The 15,082-nt window shown below is 45.1% G+C and overlaps 1 protein-coding gene across 12 annotated transcripts in view; it reads left to right on the top strand.

The window, feature by feature from the left end:
• Positions 1-15,082, top strand: part of LOC123991376 (receptor-type tyrosine-protein phosphatase mu-like) — a 335,771-nt gene that overhangs the window by 104,997 nt on the left and 215,692 nt on the right. For all 12 annotated transcript variants that reach the window (XM_046292910.1, XM_046292905.1, XM_046292908.1 and 9 more), the window contains exon 3: positions 13,814-14,091. In XM_046292910.1, the coding sequence (XP_046148866.1) occupies positions 13,814-14,091 (278 nt within the window). The remainder of the gene's footprint in view (positions 1-13,813; positions 14,092-15,082) is intronic.

Genomic DNA, 15,082 nt, shown 5'->3' with positions numbered 1-15,082 from the left:
GGGTGCATTGAATGGTGCTGTCACCAGAGATACTTCAGAAAGGAGATGGGACTCCATTGAATAATGGAATGTTTTACGCAGACTGTCGACCAATCGCTTTGTCATACTGAGTCACGTGGTTGCTAAGCTAATCGTCATGCAATCTTTTCTCAAAGACTGTGTATGTCGAGAAATGTGCCTATTTTCCGTAATTACTTAATGTGACAATTCCAAAGATATACGACATTACAGCAAGTTAATTATCTCACATCTCTGAAAAGATTTGTAATGTTCTTGTTGCCGAAATTCGTGCCATTTTTGAGCTAGACTCCCATTTACTCCTTTAAGAGCCCTCCTTGTCCCAGAATCGCCCAGAATGCACCGTGCAGCCATTTCCCATCTCCTCAAAAGTCTATCTGTTAGACTCCATCGATCTGCCGATTGTAGGCTCCTTAATTGAAATTTAAGGCAATTTTACAGCTAACTAGCTACTTTACATGCTGATAAACGTTTGCTAGCTAGCAATCCAGCCAGTGGAGATAGAGCCAGAGTAGCCCTGTGTGCTTTTGGTGCCTGTGGATGTGGGGCATTGCGGATTTGGTTGTCGACTTGAGCTGCAACAGATTCCCACAACGATTTTCAATGTTGCTACCAACCTTATTATAACGCCAAAATGAAACATTTGTTCACAAAATATTGTTCTCACATATAAATTATGTTTAACAATGTAAATTCAAAAAATAATATATGCAATTTTATCCAAAACGACTTAGCCATGCGTGCATACTTTTTACGTATGGGTGGTGCCTGGCATGCAAGTGCCTTGCTCTACCATCTGGGCCACAGTGATGGTTGGAATGAGTGGTTTTGGGTGGATTTTTCCTTGAACAAATCACAACTTACAAGCACTTACTCTGTGTGAAATAATACAGTAGTGGTTGACATGATTTTTAAATGGCTACTCCTTCCTCTGTCCCCAACAAATGCAACATCTGTAAGGTCCCTCAATGAAGAAATGCATTTCAAGCACCGATCCAACTACAACGACCAGGGAGCTTTTCCGAAAGCCTCATGAAGAAGGGCAGTGATTGGTAGATGGGTAACAATAACAAATCCGACATTGAATATCACTTTAAGCATGGTCAAGTTAATAATTATGCTGTGGATGATGTATTAAACCACCCAGACAAATCAGATGCAGTCGTCCTTCTGAACTGAGCTGCAGGACAGGAATCAAACTTCTCAGGGATGTTACCATGAGGCCATTTGTAATTTTAAAACAGCTACGGAGTTCAATGTCTGTGATGGGAGAGAACTGAGGATTGATCAACAACATTGTAGTGACTCCTAAATGACAGAGTGAAAATAATACAAATATACATATAAATAAAGATTCTAAAAATGGCATCTTGTATGAAACAAGGCACAAAGCAGGGCTCTCCAACCCTGTTCCTGGAGAGCTACCGTCCTATAGGTTCACCCCAACCCTGTTCCTGGAGAGCTACCGTCCTATAGGTTCACCCCAACCCTGTTCCTGGAGAGCTACCGTCCTATAGGTTCACCCCAACCCTGTTCCTGGAGAGCTACCGTCCTATAGGTTCACCCCAACCCTGTTCCTGGTTCACCCCAACCCTGTTCCTGGAGAGCTACCGTCCTATAGGTTCACCCCAACCCTGTTCCTGGAGAGCTACCGTCCTATAGGTTCACCCCAACCCTGTTCCTGGAGACCCCTGCACTAAAGCAATACTGCAACAACTAAAAACAGCAAAAGAATACACTTGATGGCCTAAATGCAAAGCCTTATGTTTTTAGTTGACTGCCTCCTTAATTTCAAGCTTGGTGGTGGCTGCATCATGGTATTGATATGCTTGACATTGACAAATACTGGAGTTTTTCCAGTTTAAAAATAAACAGGATGGAGCGAAGGCACAATCCTAGAGGTATACCTGTTGATGTCTTTACACCAGAAGAATTCACCTTTCAGCAGGACAATAACCTACAACACAAAGCCAAATCTACACGGGTGTTGCTTTACGAAGAAGACTGTGAATGTTCCTGGCCAAGATATAGTTTTGATTTAAATCTGCTTGAAAATTAATGGCTTGAAAATTGCTGTCAAGTCATGATCCCAAACATCATGACAGAGATTGAAGAAGTTTGACAAGAATAATGGGCAAATATTCCACACTCCAGGTGTGCATGCCTCTTAGAGTTCCCCGAGAAGACTCACAGCTGTAATCAATGCCAACGTCTCGACTCAGGGAGCTGAAACTAAAAATTAGTCGTTGCATAAGTATTCAGCTTCCTGAGTTAATACGTGTTAGAAACACCTTTGACATCGATTTCAGCTGTGAGTCTTCTTGGGAAGTTTGTTTTATGTTCAAGTATTTAGTGTAGATTGTTGACCAATCAATTTGAATCCCATTTTAAAACAATCAAATGTGAAGAAATCCCAGGAGTCTGAATACTTTTGCAAGGCTCTGTATATCAATGCTATTACTTCCTTACCCATCGTCAAAGCTTTAAGGTGAAGGAGGCCTATTAGAAAAGTGATTGGAAAAAGGGAAACTGTCTTTTAAACTCCCTCCCTGTACCACACACATATAGTTAAATATCAATTTCAGAGAAATGTCATGCAAAATATGCTTGTTCTAAAACACCATGAGGATCCAGATCCCTAAATTAGATCACCATATCCGGCCGTGATTGGGAATCCCATAGGGCGGCGCACAATTGGCCCAGCGTCATCCGGTTTTGGCCTGGGTAGGCCGTCATTGTAAATAAAATAAGAATTTGTTCTTAACTGACTTGCTTACTTAAATAAAGGTTAAATTAAAAAATGTAAAAAAATTAATGAAAAACCACAATCTAAGTAGTTGCACCTGGAAGGATGCACAACTGCACTGACCGAGACAGTGTTATCTTATGGACTTGTACATGATTCTTGCTTAATAAATCCTGCATTTACCCCAGTCAACTGTTATCAGGGCCCATTGAAAAACACTTCCTGTTGTTTTAGAGCGGACTCATGCAGGAAATGCAACATCAGGGACAGATTGTGCACAATCAACGCAGCTCTCTCGGTCATACTTCCTTCTGTTGACCAAAGTGTATTTTTAAAAGGCCTCGCTGTCCTTGGTCACTGTGGGTTCATTAGAGGGGGCTGTAGGCTCACTGGGCATGGCCAGGGAGTGACACTGCTGCTACCAATCTCAAGGTTCTCTGCCCCATTAGCAGTGCTAATATAGTTGAAAGAGGCAGCCCATGTTCTATGTCAATAGTGTTTCAGGAAGCACATCAAAAAACATCTACAAAGTGTTTAGTTACAGAAAATAGCAGGAGCATGACTTGCTTTGTCGCAAATAGCCTCACCCTGGCTGGAAAGGATAGACCTGGCACAGTGAGGGAGAGGTTGGCATCCTGTGAAGCTGGATTGTGGGGCCAGTGGCTCTGTTCCCTCCCTGGCCAGTGCCCCACGACACAGGTGCCGCCCCTAAGCCGTGGACACCTGCCAGGCTGGGGAGCCAGCCGTCCCAGAATTCCACAGGGCACCTCTCTTAAGAGAGAGGGAAAAGAGGATGCTTCTGTCTTCTAGCTGTTGGGTCTCCGTTTTACAGTGTTAGTTACCGCATATGTGGATAGTTTGAAATGCTAATGTTGTATGGATGTTGAGTGTGGCTCTAAATATCATAGCAATTGTATTAAGGCCCTCCTTCGTTATACATTACCTGCAACAGTAATTGGCATATACCATTATTTAAAAAAGTGTAATTGAACCCATTTAAGAGCAAGACAAATCAGTTCATTGCCATGTTCCTAATTGGATTTCAAAATGCAATGTTGTGCTGGAACAGTTCAGAGTTTCAAGAAGGGTTTGACTTTTTTTTGCTGTTTATTCCTCGTTCATCATGAATAGCTGATGAATGGGATTAAGTGCATCACAGTTGCTTTCTATTGCAGTGTCCACTATATAGTAAATATGATTAGGCTCCTAAAGTTAATCATGACTGTCCTTCTTCATGAGGGGCCTTTCATTGGGAAACGTCCGTGTTCCCTGACCGTATTTACACTGGCGGTTCGTATTGAAATTAGTTGTCAAAACTCAATTATCAGATGCCCCCCTTAGGCAAACACTCCCCTTCCTGGCCCCGCTCTCTGGCTATTCATCACTGGGCCTTAAACATATCCCATTTCCAATAAGCACAACTTCAATTTACAAAGTACTTTGCATGTGAAGGTTAATCAATAAATGGACAAACAACACATCCTGGTTACAAGAGCAGAGCGCTGGGGCACCAGCCTGAATCAGTAATCTGTGCACGGCAAAATGGAAAGAGAACAACCCATTTGATTCTAAACATAATACACTCATCAACGGAATCCCATGGGCAACGAAGTGTGTGTGTGTGTGTGTGTGTGTGTGTGTGTGTGTGTGTGTGTGTGTGTGTGTGTGTGTGTGTGTGTGTGTGTGTGTGTGTGTGTGTGTGTACACGTTTGCATGAGTGCATGCAAGGTTATAGCAGCGTTCGTTTGTCATGGCAGAGTATCATTTGAATCCATGAATTGTTATTGATTTGTGTAATTCCTAATAGTAAATGAAGCTTAGAGATTAAAGTTGTGTGTTGGAATATAAAGTGCCTTCTGAAACTATTCAGACCCCTTGACTTTTACCACATTTAGTTAGGTTACAGCCGTATTCTAAAATTGTATTTTTTCCCCTTATCAGTCTACACACACTACCCCATAATGACATCACAATATCCCATAATGACAAAACAAAAACAGGTTTTCAGAAATGTTTGCTAATTTATTCAAAATAAAAAACTGATTACATTTACATAGGTATTCAGACCCTTTACTTAGTACTTTGTTGAAGTACCTTTGGCAGTGATTATAGCCTTGATTATTCTTGGGTACGACGCTAAAAGCTTGGCACACCTGTATTTGGGGAGTTTCTCCCATTTCTCTCTGCAGATCCTCTGTCGTAGCACAGCTATTTTCAGGTCTCTCCATAGATGTTTGATCAGGTTCTCGTCCGGGTTCTGGCTGGGCCACTCAGGGACATTTAGACTTGTTCCAAAGCCACTCCTGTGTTATTTTTGGTGTGTGCTTCGGGTTGTTGTCCTGTTGGAAGGTGAACCTTCGCCCCAGGTTCCTGTTCATATTTGCCTCGATCCTGACCTCCCAGTCCCTGCCGCTGAAAAACATCCCCACGGCATGATGCTGCTGCCACCACGCTTCACCGTAGGGATGGTGCCAGGTTTCTTCTCCCCTGATTGCTCAGTTTGGCCGGGCGGCCAGCTCTAGAAAGAGTCTTGGTGGTTCGAAACTTCTTCCATTTAAGAATGATGGAGGCCATTGTGTTATTAAGGACCTTTTTAAAGCTGCAGAAATGTTTTGGTACCCTTCCCCAGTTCTGTGCCTCGACACAATCCTGTCTCGGAGCTCTATGGACAATTCCTTCGACCTCATGGCTTGGTTTTTGCTCTGACTACCGCTGTCAACTGTGGGAACGTGTATACACAGATGTGAGCTCAATTTCCTATTTCGTAGCAAAGAGTCTGAATACTTATATAAATAAGGTATTTCAACCAAAACATTTTTTTTACATTTGCAAACATTTCTAAAAACCTATTTTCACTTTGTAATTATGGGGTATTGTATGTAGATTGATGAGAGGGAAAAATACCATTTACTTCATTTTAGAATAAGGCTGTAACGTAACAAAACGTGGAAAAGGTCCAGGGGTTGGAATACTTTCCGAAGGCACTGTATGATAGACATTGAATCAGTCTCCCTTGTAGGACATGGGCCTTTCATACCAAGACCTAGAGTACTCTGATTTGTCAGTCATCCTTGGTCAGGTTGTGATGCTAGACATAATTCGTGAGCTCTGAAGTTTTAGATCCTGTCAGGTGTATCTTCTATATACTCATCTAGATGTAATTTCAGAAGATTGAAAAAAGTATATTGTTGTGCATGGGCGGACTGGCCTCCTGGCATTTTGGGCAAATGCCAGATGGGCTGAAACATTTCTAGCCTGTCTATCTGTGTGGGTTATGCTTAAAAGGATTATCTGGCTAATACTGGGAGCCTGAAGGAAACAAGGAAAAAAATAGTAGGGTGTGTTAGAAATTCCAGAAACGATTTTCTGGTCCCAGTCCGCACCTGCTATAGTGCAGTTTGCCCTAACGTAGCTCCTTAAATTGGGAGACAGGCTGGCATGTACTCTGAGACAGTTGTTTCGCTGTCAGACACTCTGTCCTCTAGTCTCGAGATCCCGCTCTTCATTAAAATAAACTCTTCTCCCAGTCCCCATGCTTCTTTTATGCAAGTGCATGGCGTCCTCAATGATATTGCATGGCCAAACGTTAATGATTCAAATCCAAGTTTTCTAATCCTTTCCCCCGTCGACGGGGCATTGATCCGTTCTCCGAGAGCCTCCCATGTAGAAAAATCTCATTACCAATCTCGCTGACTCGTAGGGAGCTGTTTACACGCCATAACAATTCCGCTGGAGTGGAACCAACAAGACAATTGCGCTGAGCTGTGCGGCCTGACCAATATTTCATCTTCGCATCGCTCTCTCTCTCTCGCTGCCTCAGCCCCACCCCACCCACTTGCACTGATCCACTCACTAACACGTTTAACCTCTTAAGTCATGTATCCTGCTAAAATATTTAAGGGCTGGTGTGAATGTGGCTCGATAGCTAGCGCCGCGCTCTTGCCCATCCCTTTTCCCACCATATAATGCCTCTTTAAACATGCATTAGCACAGTGCTTGTTCCATTAACCTGAAATTAAGGCCACGATTATGCACTTGTTCATATCCCTTCCTTCCACCGAGAAGGCCGCATCGCCGCACTTAGTCCATAATCCATTCAGTAGAGGATTCATAGTCTAATTCATCCATTAAAGAAAGGAAAACAAAAATATATATAGTTTAGTTGCTTGTCATCCCACCAGAAAGTGATTGATTGTACGATCATTTGTGGGAGTAGAGAAAATTGGATTCGTCCTATCGGTGTTTGACTCTTTCATTTTAAATGGTCATTCTTCTCTCTCCCATGTCAAAAGCTCAATGAGGGGAAAAAAAGAGCTCATGAACATCAACTGACGAGGTCGATATCCGCTCATAATAGGAGCTGGAAATGGCAAAGTAAAAAAACCAATCATCTTGCACCTGCTCTCTCTCTTTCTTTCACACGCTCTCCTTCTCTAACACACACACACTCCATAGAAATAGAAAACATTATGGTTTTTTTTGTATGACTGCAAAGCTCTGTTCTTTATGGAAATTACCCTCTGGTTGCTTTTAAAGTGTTTGCGTGTTAATTGGCCCTGAACCTGGCATTGTAGAGGAGAACAGTATCCCCTGCTGAGTGTCTTTTAGACAACACTAAAACAATCCGGCCCTGATGTGCTTCTAAAATAGTTGGCAAATGATGTGATGTTATCAGAGCCTCCATTGCGTGTGGATTGGGATATTGTAAATAAGTAAGCTATGTAGATGGTGAAAATATAGGCTTGCTGATGTTTTTCACTACTGGTACGAATGGCAAGGGTCATATAGTATGTCTCACCGCTCGCTGCCTGAGGTGTGTTAGGTTTATGTCCAAAGTGAGACTCGCTGTGTCAATTCCTGCATTAGTTTTTGATGCTTTTAAAAATATTTATACCTCCATGTTTTCCAAAATTCAGAAGAAACTGAAACTTGTAGTCTTCTTACCAACGCAACTGGTTCAGTTTGAGCCTCCTTTAACCTACTATTCTCACTCTCAGGCGAGATGGTGAGGATAGCGATTTAATGTAATGACCGGTGTCAGGCCGTCGAGTAGCACTAGACTGACAGTGGATTCCTCCCTTTCTCACCACGCTGGTGATTTCCTCTTGGCGGACGCTCAGGCGCCAAACGCCCACCGTCTCTCCTGCTGTGTATCTCGTGATAAGGCCACGGCTCTCCGGCAAACCTTGAGCACCAAGGGTAAAGTCATCTGTGTCAGTTAGCGATTGTCATCAGCCAGTGCAACAATACAAACGATGCCAGTGGAGTTCCTGATTGGCTGACAGAATACTTGTAGCAGACAAATCGCCAACAGATAGCCTCCTTTATTTCCAAGGCTGAAAAAGACAGTTTTATAACTCTGAGGGACAGGAACAGCACATGCCAGGTCTGTAATGTTCTTCCCATGCCAATTCCATTAGTTTACAATGCAGGCATAATGGCCTTTTTTAGAAAGCCAATCTTTTTTTTCAAATTTCTCACATGGTTGGTGCCACTAAACTCTCAAGTGTATCGAGAGCTTAGCAACTGGATTCGGTTCCAGACCACCTGGCAGTAGAGGAGGCTGATACCTGAGATCATAATTCACACACACACACCACAAGGATTTTACAAGAATCATGAATAGATGGAGCATTATAAGTGACACAAATGCAAAGTTGAGTGAAATCTGGAAGTGTGTTAACTTGCTCTCATGCAACTTTTATACTCCAAATACTGTTAAGTTGAGCTAACTGAAGATACTTGTATAGTCAGGATATTTTATTTCATGACACCTGGAAATACAGGTTGGTGAATAATTGATCATCACAAAATACTCAAACATTATTAGCAGGAAAACAAACTTATTTTAACAAATGGCATTCCTATATCACCACAAGCAGTGTGGTGCAGGTGAGTCTTGAAGAAACAGAGATGGAATATTCCAGAACACTTTATATTCTAGGACCCCGTATCACTTCAGATGACCTTGAGCACCCCATAGTCTTTCTTAGAGGGAGTCTCAACTTTTGTCTATGAAATTCAAATGGCGTAGCATTGCCTCCTTGTCTCGTCTGTTTCTTTTCCCCCTGGAATATGACAGCTCTGAAAATAAAACTTATATCAAAAGAGAGAAAGAGATAAAGGACAACATGAAAGGGGCAAACAATCCCTTGAAAGTGCTGTCTGTTGTTTCAGTAGTTGTTTCAATGCAACCAGGAAGAACATGTGCCTCCACTTATGAAAGGGTGTCCCTCTTTTCTATTGGTCTTGTGAACAAATATATAAAGTGAGTTGGAAAGGAAAGAAATTGTGCTTCTGATCATGGCACAGGAGTTATGCTAATGACAGGCATATACCTGTTGGCAAGACACCAAACGGAAGGCTAACATGCAGCTTAACGCTATGCTCTGAATGCACATTAAAGAGGACTCTATTAATTAAAAGGCATAGTTTAGATATCATGTCAAGGATTGGTGATGGAAGTTTATTTACGAGTTATGAAAGACTGAATCCGTTGAGGGAGCAGCGTTTTTCTGACAAGGCTGTCAAGAAAATGATGCACTAGACCACTTTCCTAAACTGTATCTACAAACACCATTTTGTCATTTTTATCTTGGCAATGAACTTGCCAACATACTTTATAATGACCCAGCTCCATACTCTTCAGTCTTCCTGTGTACTAACAACCAGCAACCATGCGAGAAACATTGGAATATGAAATTAATTGGGAGAAATCGTTGACGCCGGTGATCTGGTGGCCATGGGAACCGGTGCTGTGCCTCAAGCTTGGTCGTTATCATTGTCAGATGTACTGGTGTGTTCATCGCCAGGGGCGACAGAGGTGTCATCTGAGTTTTTGAGGTCAAGCGTGTAGCGTGGCATTGGGAATGGATTTGGGTTTTGGTTGTGGCCTGGGTGTTGGATGATGTCTGTCATCAGAAGATATCATATCTGTGTGTTCGGTAGAAGCAACAGGGAGCATATGAGCCAGCTCGAGTGTAGTAGTGAGTATGTATAGCCAGAAGTCAGATTGAACCGATTTACAAAGGACTTTTGGTGAGCAGTGAGCTCTCATACCCATAAAATGACTAAACAGACGTTGATGCCAACTATGAGCCCAGTGGTATAAAGATCTCTAATGGAGAGGGGGAACCGCCAATTCCAAAAAAGATTACCCCGCACCCCACTACAGTTTTTATCAACCTTAAACACAATCTCAGAGACTGCCTGAGTTGTCTGGGCTCCTTAACAAAATCCCAGAGACTGCCTGAGTTGTCTGGGCTCCTTAACAAAATCCCAGAGACTGCCTGAGTTGTCTGGGCTCCTTAACACAATCCCAGAGACTGCCTGAATTGTCTGGGCTCCTTAACACAATCCCAGAGACTGCCTGAGTTGTCTGGGCTCCTTAACACAATCCCAGAGACTGCCTGAGTTGTCTGGGCTCCTTAACAAAATCCCAGAGACTGCCTGAGTTGTCTGGGCTCCTTAACAAAATCCCAGAGACTGCCTGAGTTGTCTGGGCTCCTTAACACAATCCCAGAGACTGCCTGAGTTGTCTGGGCTCCTTAACACAATCCCAGAGACTGCCTGAGTTGTCTGGGCTCCTTAACACAATCCCAGAGACTGCCTGAGTTGTCTGGGCTCCTTACCACAATCCGACAGACTGCCTGAGTTGTCTGGGCTCCTTACCACAATCCCAGAGACTGCCTGAGTTGTCTGGGCTCCTTACCACAATCCCAGAGACTGCCTGAGTTGTCTGGGCTCCTTACCACAATCCGACAGACTGCCTGAGGTGTCTGGGCTCCTTACCACAATCCCAGAGACTGCCTGAGTTGTCTGGGCTCCTTACCACAATCCCAGAGACTGCCTGAGTTGTCTGGGCTCCTTACCACAATCCCAGAGACTGCCTGAGTTGTCTGGGCTCCTTACCACAATCCCAGAGACTGCCTGAGTTGTCTGGGCTCCTTACCACAATCCCAGAGACTGCCTGAGTTGTCTGGGCTCCTTACCACAATCCCAGAGACTGCCTGAGTTGTCTGGGCTCCTTACCACAATCCCAGAGACTGCCTGAGTTGTCTGGGCTCCTTACCACAATCCCAGAGACTGCCTGAGTTGTCTGGGCTCCTTACCACAATCCCAGAGACTGCCTGAGTTGTCTGGGCTCCTTACCACAATCCCAGAGACTGCCTGAGTTGTCTGGGCTCCTTACCACAATCCCAGAGACTGCCTGAGTTGTCTGGGCTCCTTACCACAATCCCAGAGACTGCCTGAGTTGTCTGGGCTCCTTACCACAATCCCAGAGACTGCCTGAGTTGTCTGGGCTCCTTACCCACAATCCCAGAGACTGCCTGAGTTGTCTGGGCTCCTTCCCACCACAATCCCAGAGACTGCCTGAGTTGTCTGGGCTCCTTACCAATCCCAGAGACCCAGAGACTGCCTGAGTTGTCTGGGCTCCTTACCACAATCCCAGAGACTGCCTGAGACTGCCTGAGTTGTCTGGGCTCCTTAACACAATCCCAGAGACTGCCTGAGTTGTCTGGGCTCCTTAACACAATCCCAGAGACTGCCTGAGTTGTCTGGGCTCCTTAACACAATCCCAGAGACTGCCTGAGTTGTCTGGGCTCCTTAACACAATCCCAGAGACTGCCTGAGTTGTCTGGGCTCCTTAACACAATTCCATCATTATTATGGAATATCAAATTACCCCTCTCGTAGCTGCAGGCCATAGGCAAGATTTGCTTGAAATGAGAGGGTAGGGTGCACATTTAACACCCTGATCTGCAATTTAATCTGAAATTAAGTGGGAAAAGGCGCACTTTAGTACACAAGAATGGACACGGCACAGGAGGGCACCCTCTATCGTATTAATAATACAGCCAGGGAGAGGTAGGTACAATCTTTGGATCATAGTTTGATGTGTAATTATATAGAGGCCGGCGGATGACCCTGGCGCGCGGGACTGACCTTAGATGACAAGCTGGAGCGACAACTACAGTAAAACTTGTTGCATATATAGAGCTCTTCAACGTGTCTTTTGTTCACCACTTCTAGGTTGAAGGCTTCAGATCCTTCCGAGCATTGCAAACAGTAGGAAAGAGGTTGAATTTTAAGGCCACGGCTCTGTTTTAAATTGGACTAAATATACATAAACAACGTTCTTTGTCCCAACGTGGTCCTCCAATTATCACCATTCAAAGCAAACTGTTCTTGTTTCGCCAACCCTTTCGCCATCATAGGAAATGTAGAATTTTGAAAATTTTCAACAACGGTCCTCAACCCTAAAAGTGGTGTGGTCAAGGGTGTCCATTTGTTGCTACTGGATTTGTCCATGGTGTACCCTTCACTACCTCCAGACCGTATCGATTCCTCCCACTCCTCCTTCCGCTCTGCGCTCTCGCCCTGGAAGGCCAATGCTGGAGCACAAATGGACTAATGAGAGTTCTGCCGATGAGACTCTGAAGCCCTATGTACTGGGCACTTCAACGTTGCCATGGCAGAGAGCGTTCTACAGGCTTTAATGGAAGTGGGGAAGGAAGGCCAAGGACAAAGTGGTCCCTTCCCTGTTCTCTTCTCCACTCAGGATCAATGTGCCTGGGATCTCTATGAACCCCCCCCTAAATCCTTCACTATCCCCATCGTCTAGGCTTTTAGGGCATGACGGGGGCTGTTAGCGACTGAACCTTCAGTAAGGAAAAGCAGAGTTTCAGAAAAATATATAAATAGAAGTAATGGAGCTGTATACATTAGTGACACTTGAGACTTTCAGATTTGCCACGGTGCTGTTTGGGCATACTGCACTTAGTGAGGAGAATTTCAATGAGAATTCTGATTCATTGTTGGTGGGCCGTACATTCCACTCCTACACTCGATCTCCCTGTTAGTTTTGTACATCATGCTTATTTTTAGAAAGAAACAACAATCTGCATATACACAGTAGGCAGAAATATAGAATACCAGTTTGTGTAGATAATGAACACCTAGTAGACGAGCCAGAACAATGGCTGAGGGTCTTTTCCAGTAAAACAAACACCACACTCCGCTTTTTGCCCATTAAAAAAAGTTTTGAAACGACCCTTTAAATGAGCTGAGAGCACGCCAGGATCTTTCAAAGCTTTGTCCACAGAGAGGACCCAGAGCATAGAAATATAATGAATAGAAGGGGCTTGGAACCTCCTATCCATGGCAGAGGAAACAAGGGGTGAAGAGAAGATAAAGGGGATAAGAAGATGTCCGCCTCAGTCAGAACAGCAGTTAATGAATAACCACAACGTGACATTAATAGAACCTCTCCCATCTCCGGCAACCCATACTGACTAGTGACTCAGTCATAGATATAGAAGGAATAGAACGGGAATCCCCATTCAAGTTGCCGTGGTTAGAGGTTCCAAGCCCGTTCTATTGATTGTAATGACTGAGTCCCATCCTGGCAACCCATGCTGACTAGTGAAAGGTTCTCTTAATGTTACGTTGTGGTTATTCATTAACTGTTGTTCTGACTGAGGCAGACATCTTATCCCCTTTATCTTCTCTTCCCCCCTGTTTCCTTTGTCATGGTCTTGTTATGAAGTGTACAGGCTGTGTTAACGTTTCAACGAACCTTGATTTAGTGTTGCCATAATCACGTCAGTGGTGAAGTGGGAGACTTGGATACAGTAATTAACGTACAGTATGTGTTCAGGTCACATTTTCCTGTTTCTGAAATAAACAGCTGGCCAGGTTATCTTCTACAAACACGTAGCCTGCTGATTAGTCCATACGGAAATCATTGAAAGCAGCACCTATTTTACTGCATCTACCTCCAACTGTCAAATATGTGTTCATGGCATGGTCGTTCAGAAACTGTGTGTACTGGATTACCTCCCCTAATACCCTGTCTAATTCATATTTCGGGCATAAATAACTGTCATGATTTAGCAGTGCAACTCATGCTCATTTAAAACGGTTTGAATCGGTGACATCTTAAATGCACTTGATTACTAGTCATGTTTATTGAAGTCATTTATAGGTATTAATGTGTTTAGTAGTTTCACTGACTAACCCTCCTCCCCCCCCCCCCCCCCCCCCAAGGCTCAGCCTTCATGATGGTTAACACCAGCGGACGTTCCTCGGGCCAGAAGGCCCAGCTGCTCATGCCCCAGCTCAAAGAGAACGACACCCACTGCCTCATCTTCCAGTACTACGTGGCGGGCCAGCGCGAGGGCGCCAACCCGGGCCAGCTCAACATCTACATTAAGGAGAACAACAGTCCGCTGGGCATCCCCGTGTGGAACGCCTCCGGCCCCGCCTACCCCACCTGGCGCCAGGTGGAGTTGGCTGTCAGCACCTTCTGGCCCAACTTCTACCAGGTGAGATGGGGTGGCGGTTAGTAAAATGGGGATGGGGGTTAGTAAGATGGGGATGGGGGTTAGTAAGATGGGGTGGGGGTTAGTAAGATGGGGTGGGTGTTAGTAAGATGGGGTGGGTGTTAGTAAGATGGGGTGGGTGTTAGTAAGATGGGGTGGGTGTTAGTAAGATGGGGTGGGTGTTAGTAAGATGGGGTGGGGGTTAGTAAGATGGGGTGGGGGTTAGTAAGATGGGGTGGGTGTTAGTAAGATGGGGTGGGTGTTAGTAAGATGGGGTGGGTGTTAGTAAGATGGGGATGCGGTGGGTGTTAGTAAGATGGGGATGCGGTGGGGGTTAGTAAGATGGGGATGCGGTGGGGGTTAGTAAGATGGGGATGGGGTGGGGGTTAGTAAGATGGGGATGGGGTGGGGGTTAGTAAGATGGGGATGGGGTGGGGGTTAGTAGGATGGGGATGGGGTGGGGGTTAGTAGGATGGGGTGGGGGTTAGTAGGATGGGGTGGGGGTTAGTAGGATGGGGTGGGGGTTAGTAAGATGGGGATGGGGTGGGGGTTAGTAAGATGGGGATGGGGTGGGGGTTAGTAAGATGGGGATGGGGTGGGGGTTAGTAAGATGGGGATGGGGTGGGGGTTAGTAAGATGGGGATGGGGTGGGGGTTAGTAAGATGGGGATGGGGATGGGGTGGGGTTAGTAAGATGGGGATGGGGTGGGGGTTAGTAAGATGGGGATGGGGTGGGGGTTAGTAAGATGGGGATGGGGTGGGGGTTAGTAAGATGGGGGTGGGGTGGGGGTTAGTAGGATGGGGGTGGGGTGGGGGTTAGTAGGATGGGGGTGGGGTGGGGGTTAGTAAGATGGGGATGGGGTGGGGGTTAGTGGGATGGGGATGGGGTGGGGGTTAGTGGGATGGGGATGGGGTGGGGGTTAGTGGGATGGGGATGGGGTGGGGGTTAGTGGGATGGGGATGGGGTGGGGGTTAGTGGGATGGGGTGGGGGTGG

Source organism: Oncorhynchus gorbuscha, linkage group LG12 (assembly GCF_021184085.1).
Source record: "Oncorhynchus gorbuscha isolate QuinsamMale2020 ecotype Even-year linkage group LG12, OgorEven_v1.0, whole genome shotgun sequence".
Classification (NCBI taxonomy): domain Eukaryota; kingdom Metazoa; phylum Chordata; class Actinopteri; order Salmoniformes; family Salmonidae; genus Oncorhynchus; species Oncorhynchus gorbuscha.
Note: the sequence above shows the minus strand (reverse complement) of the source record. Positions and strands in the feature narration are given on the sequence as shown.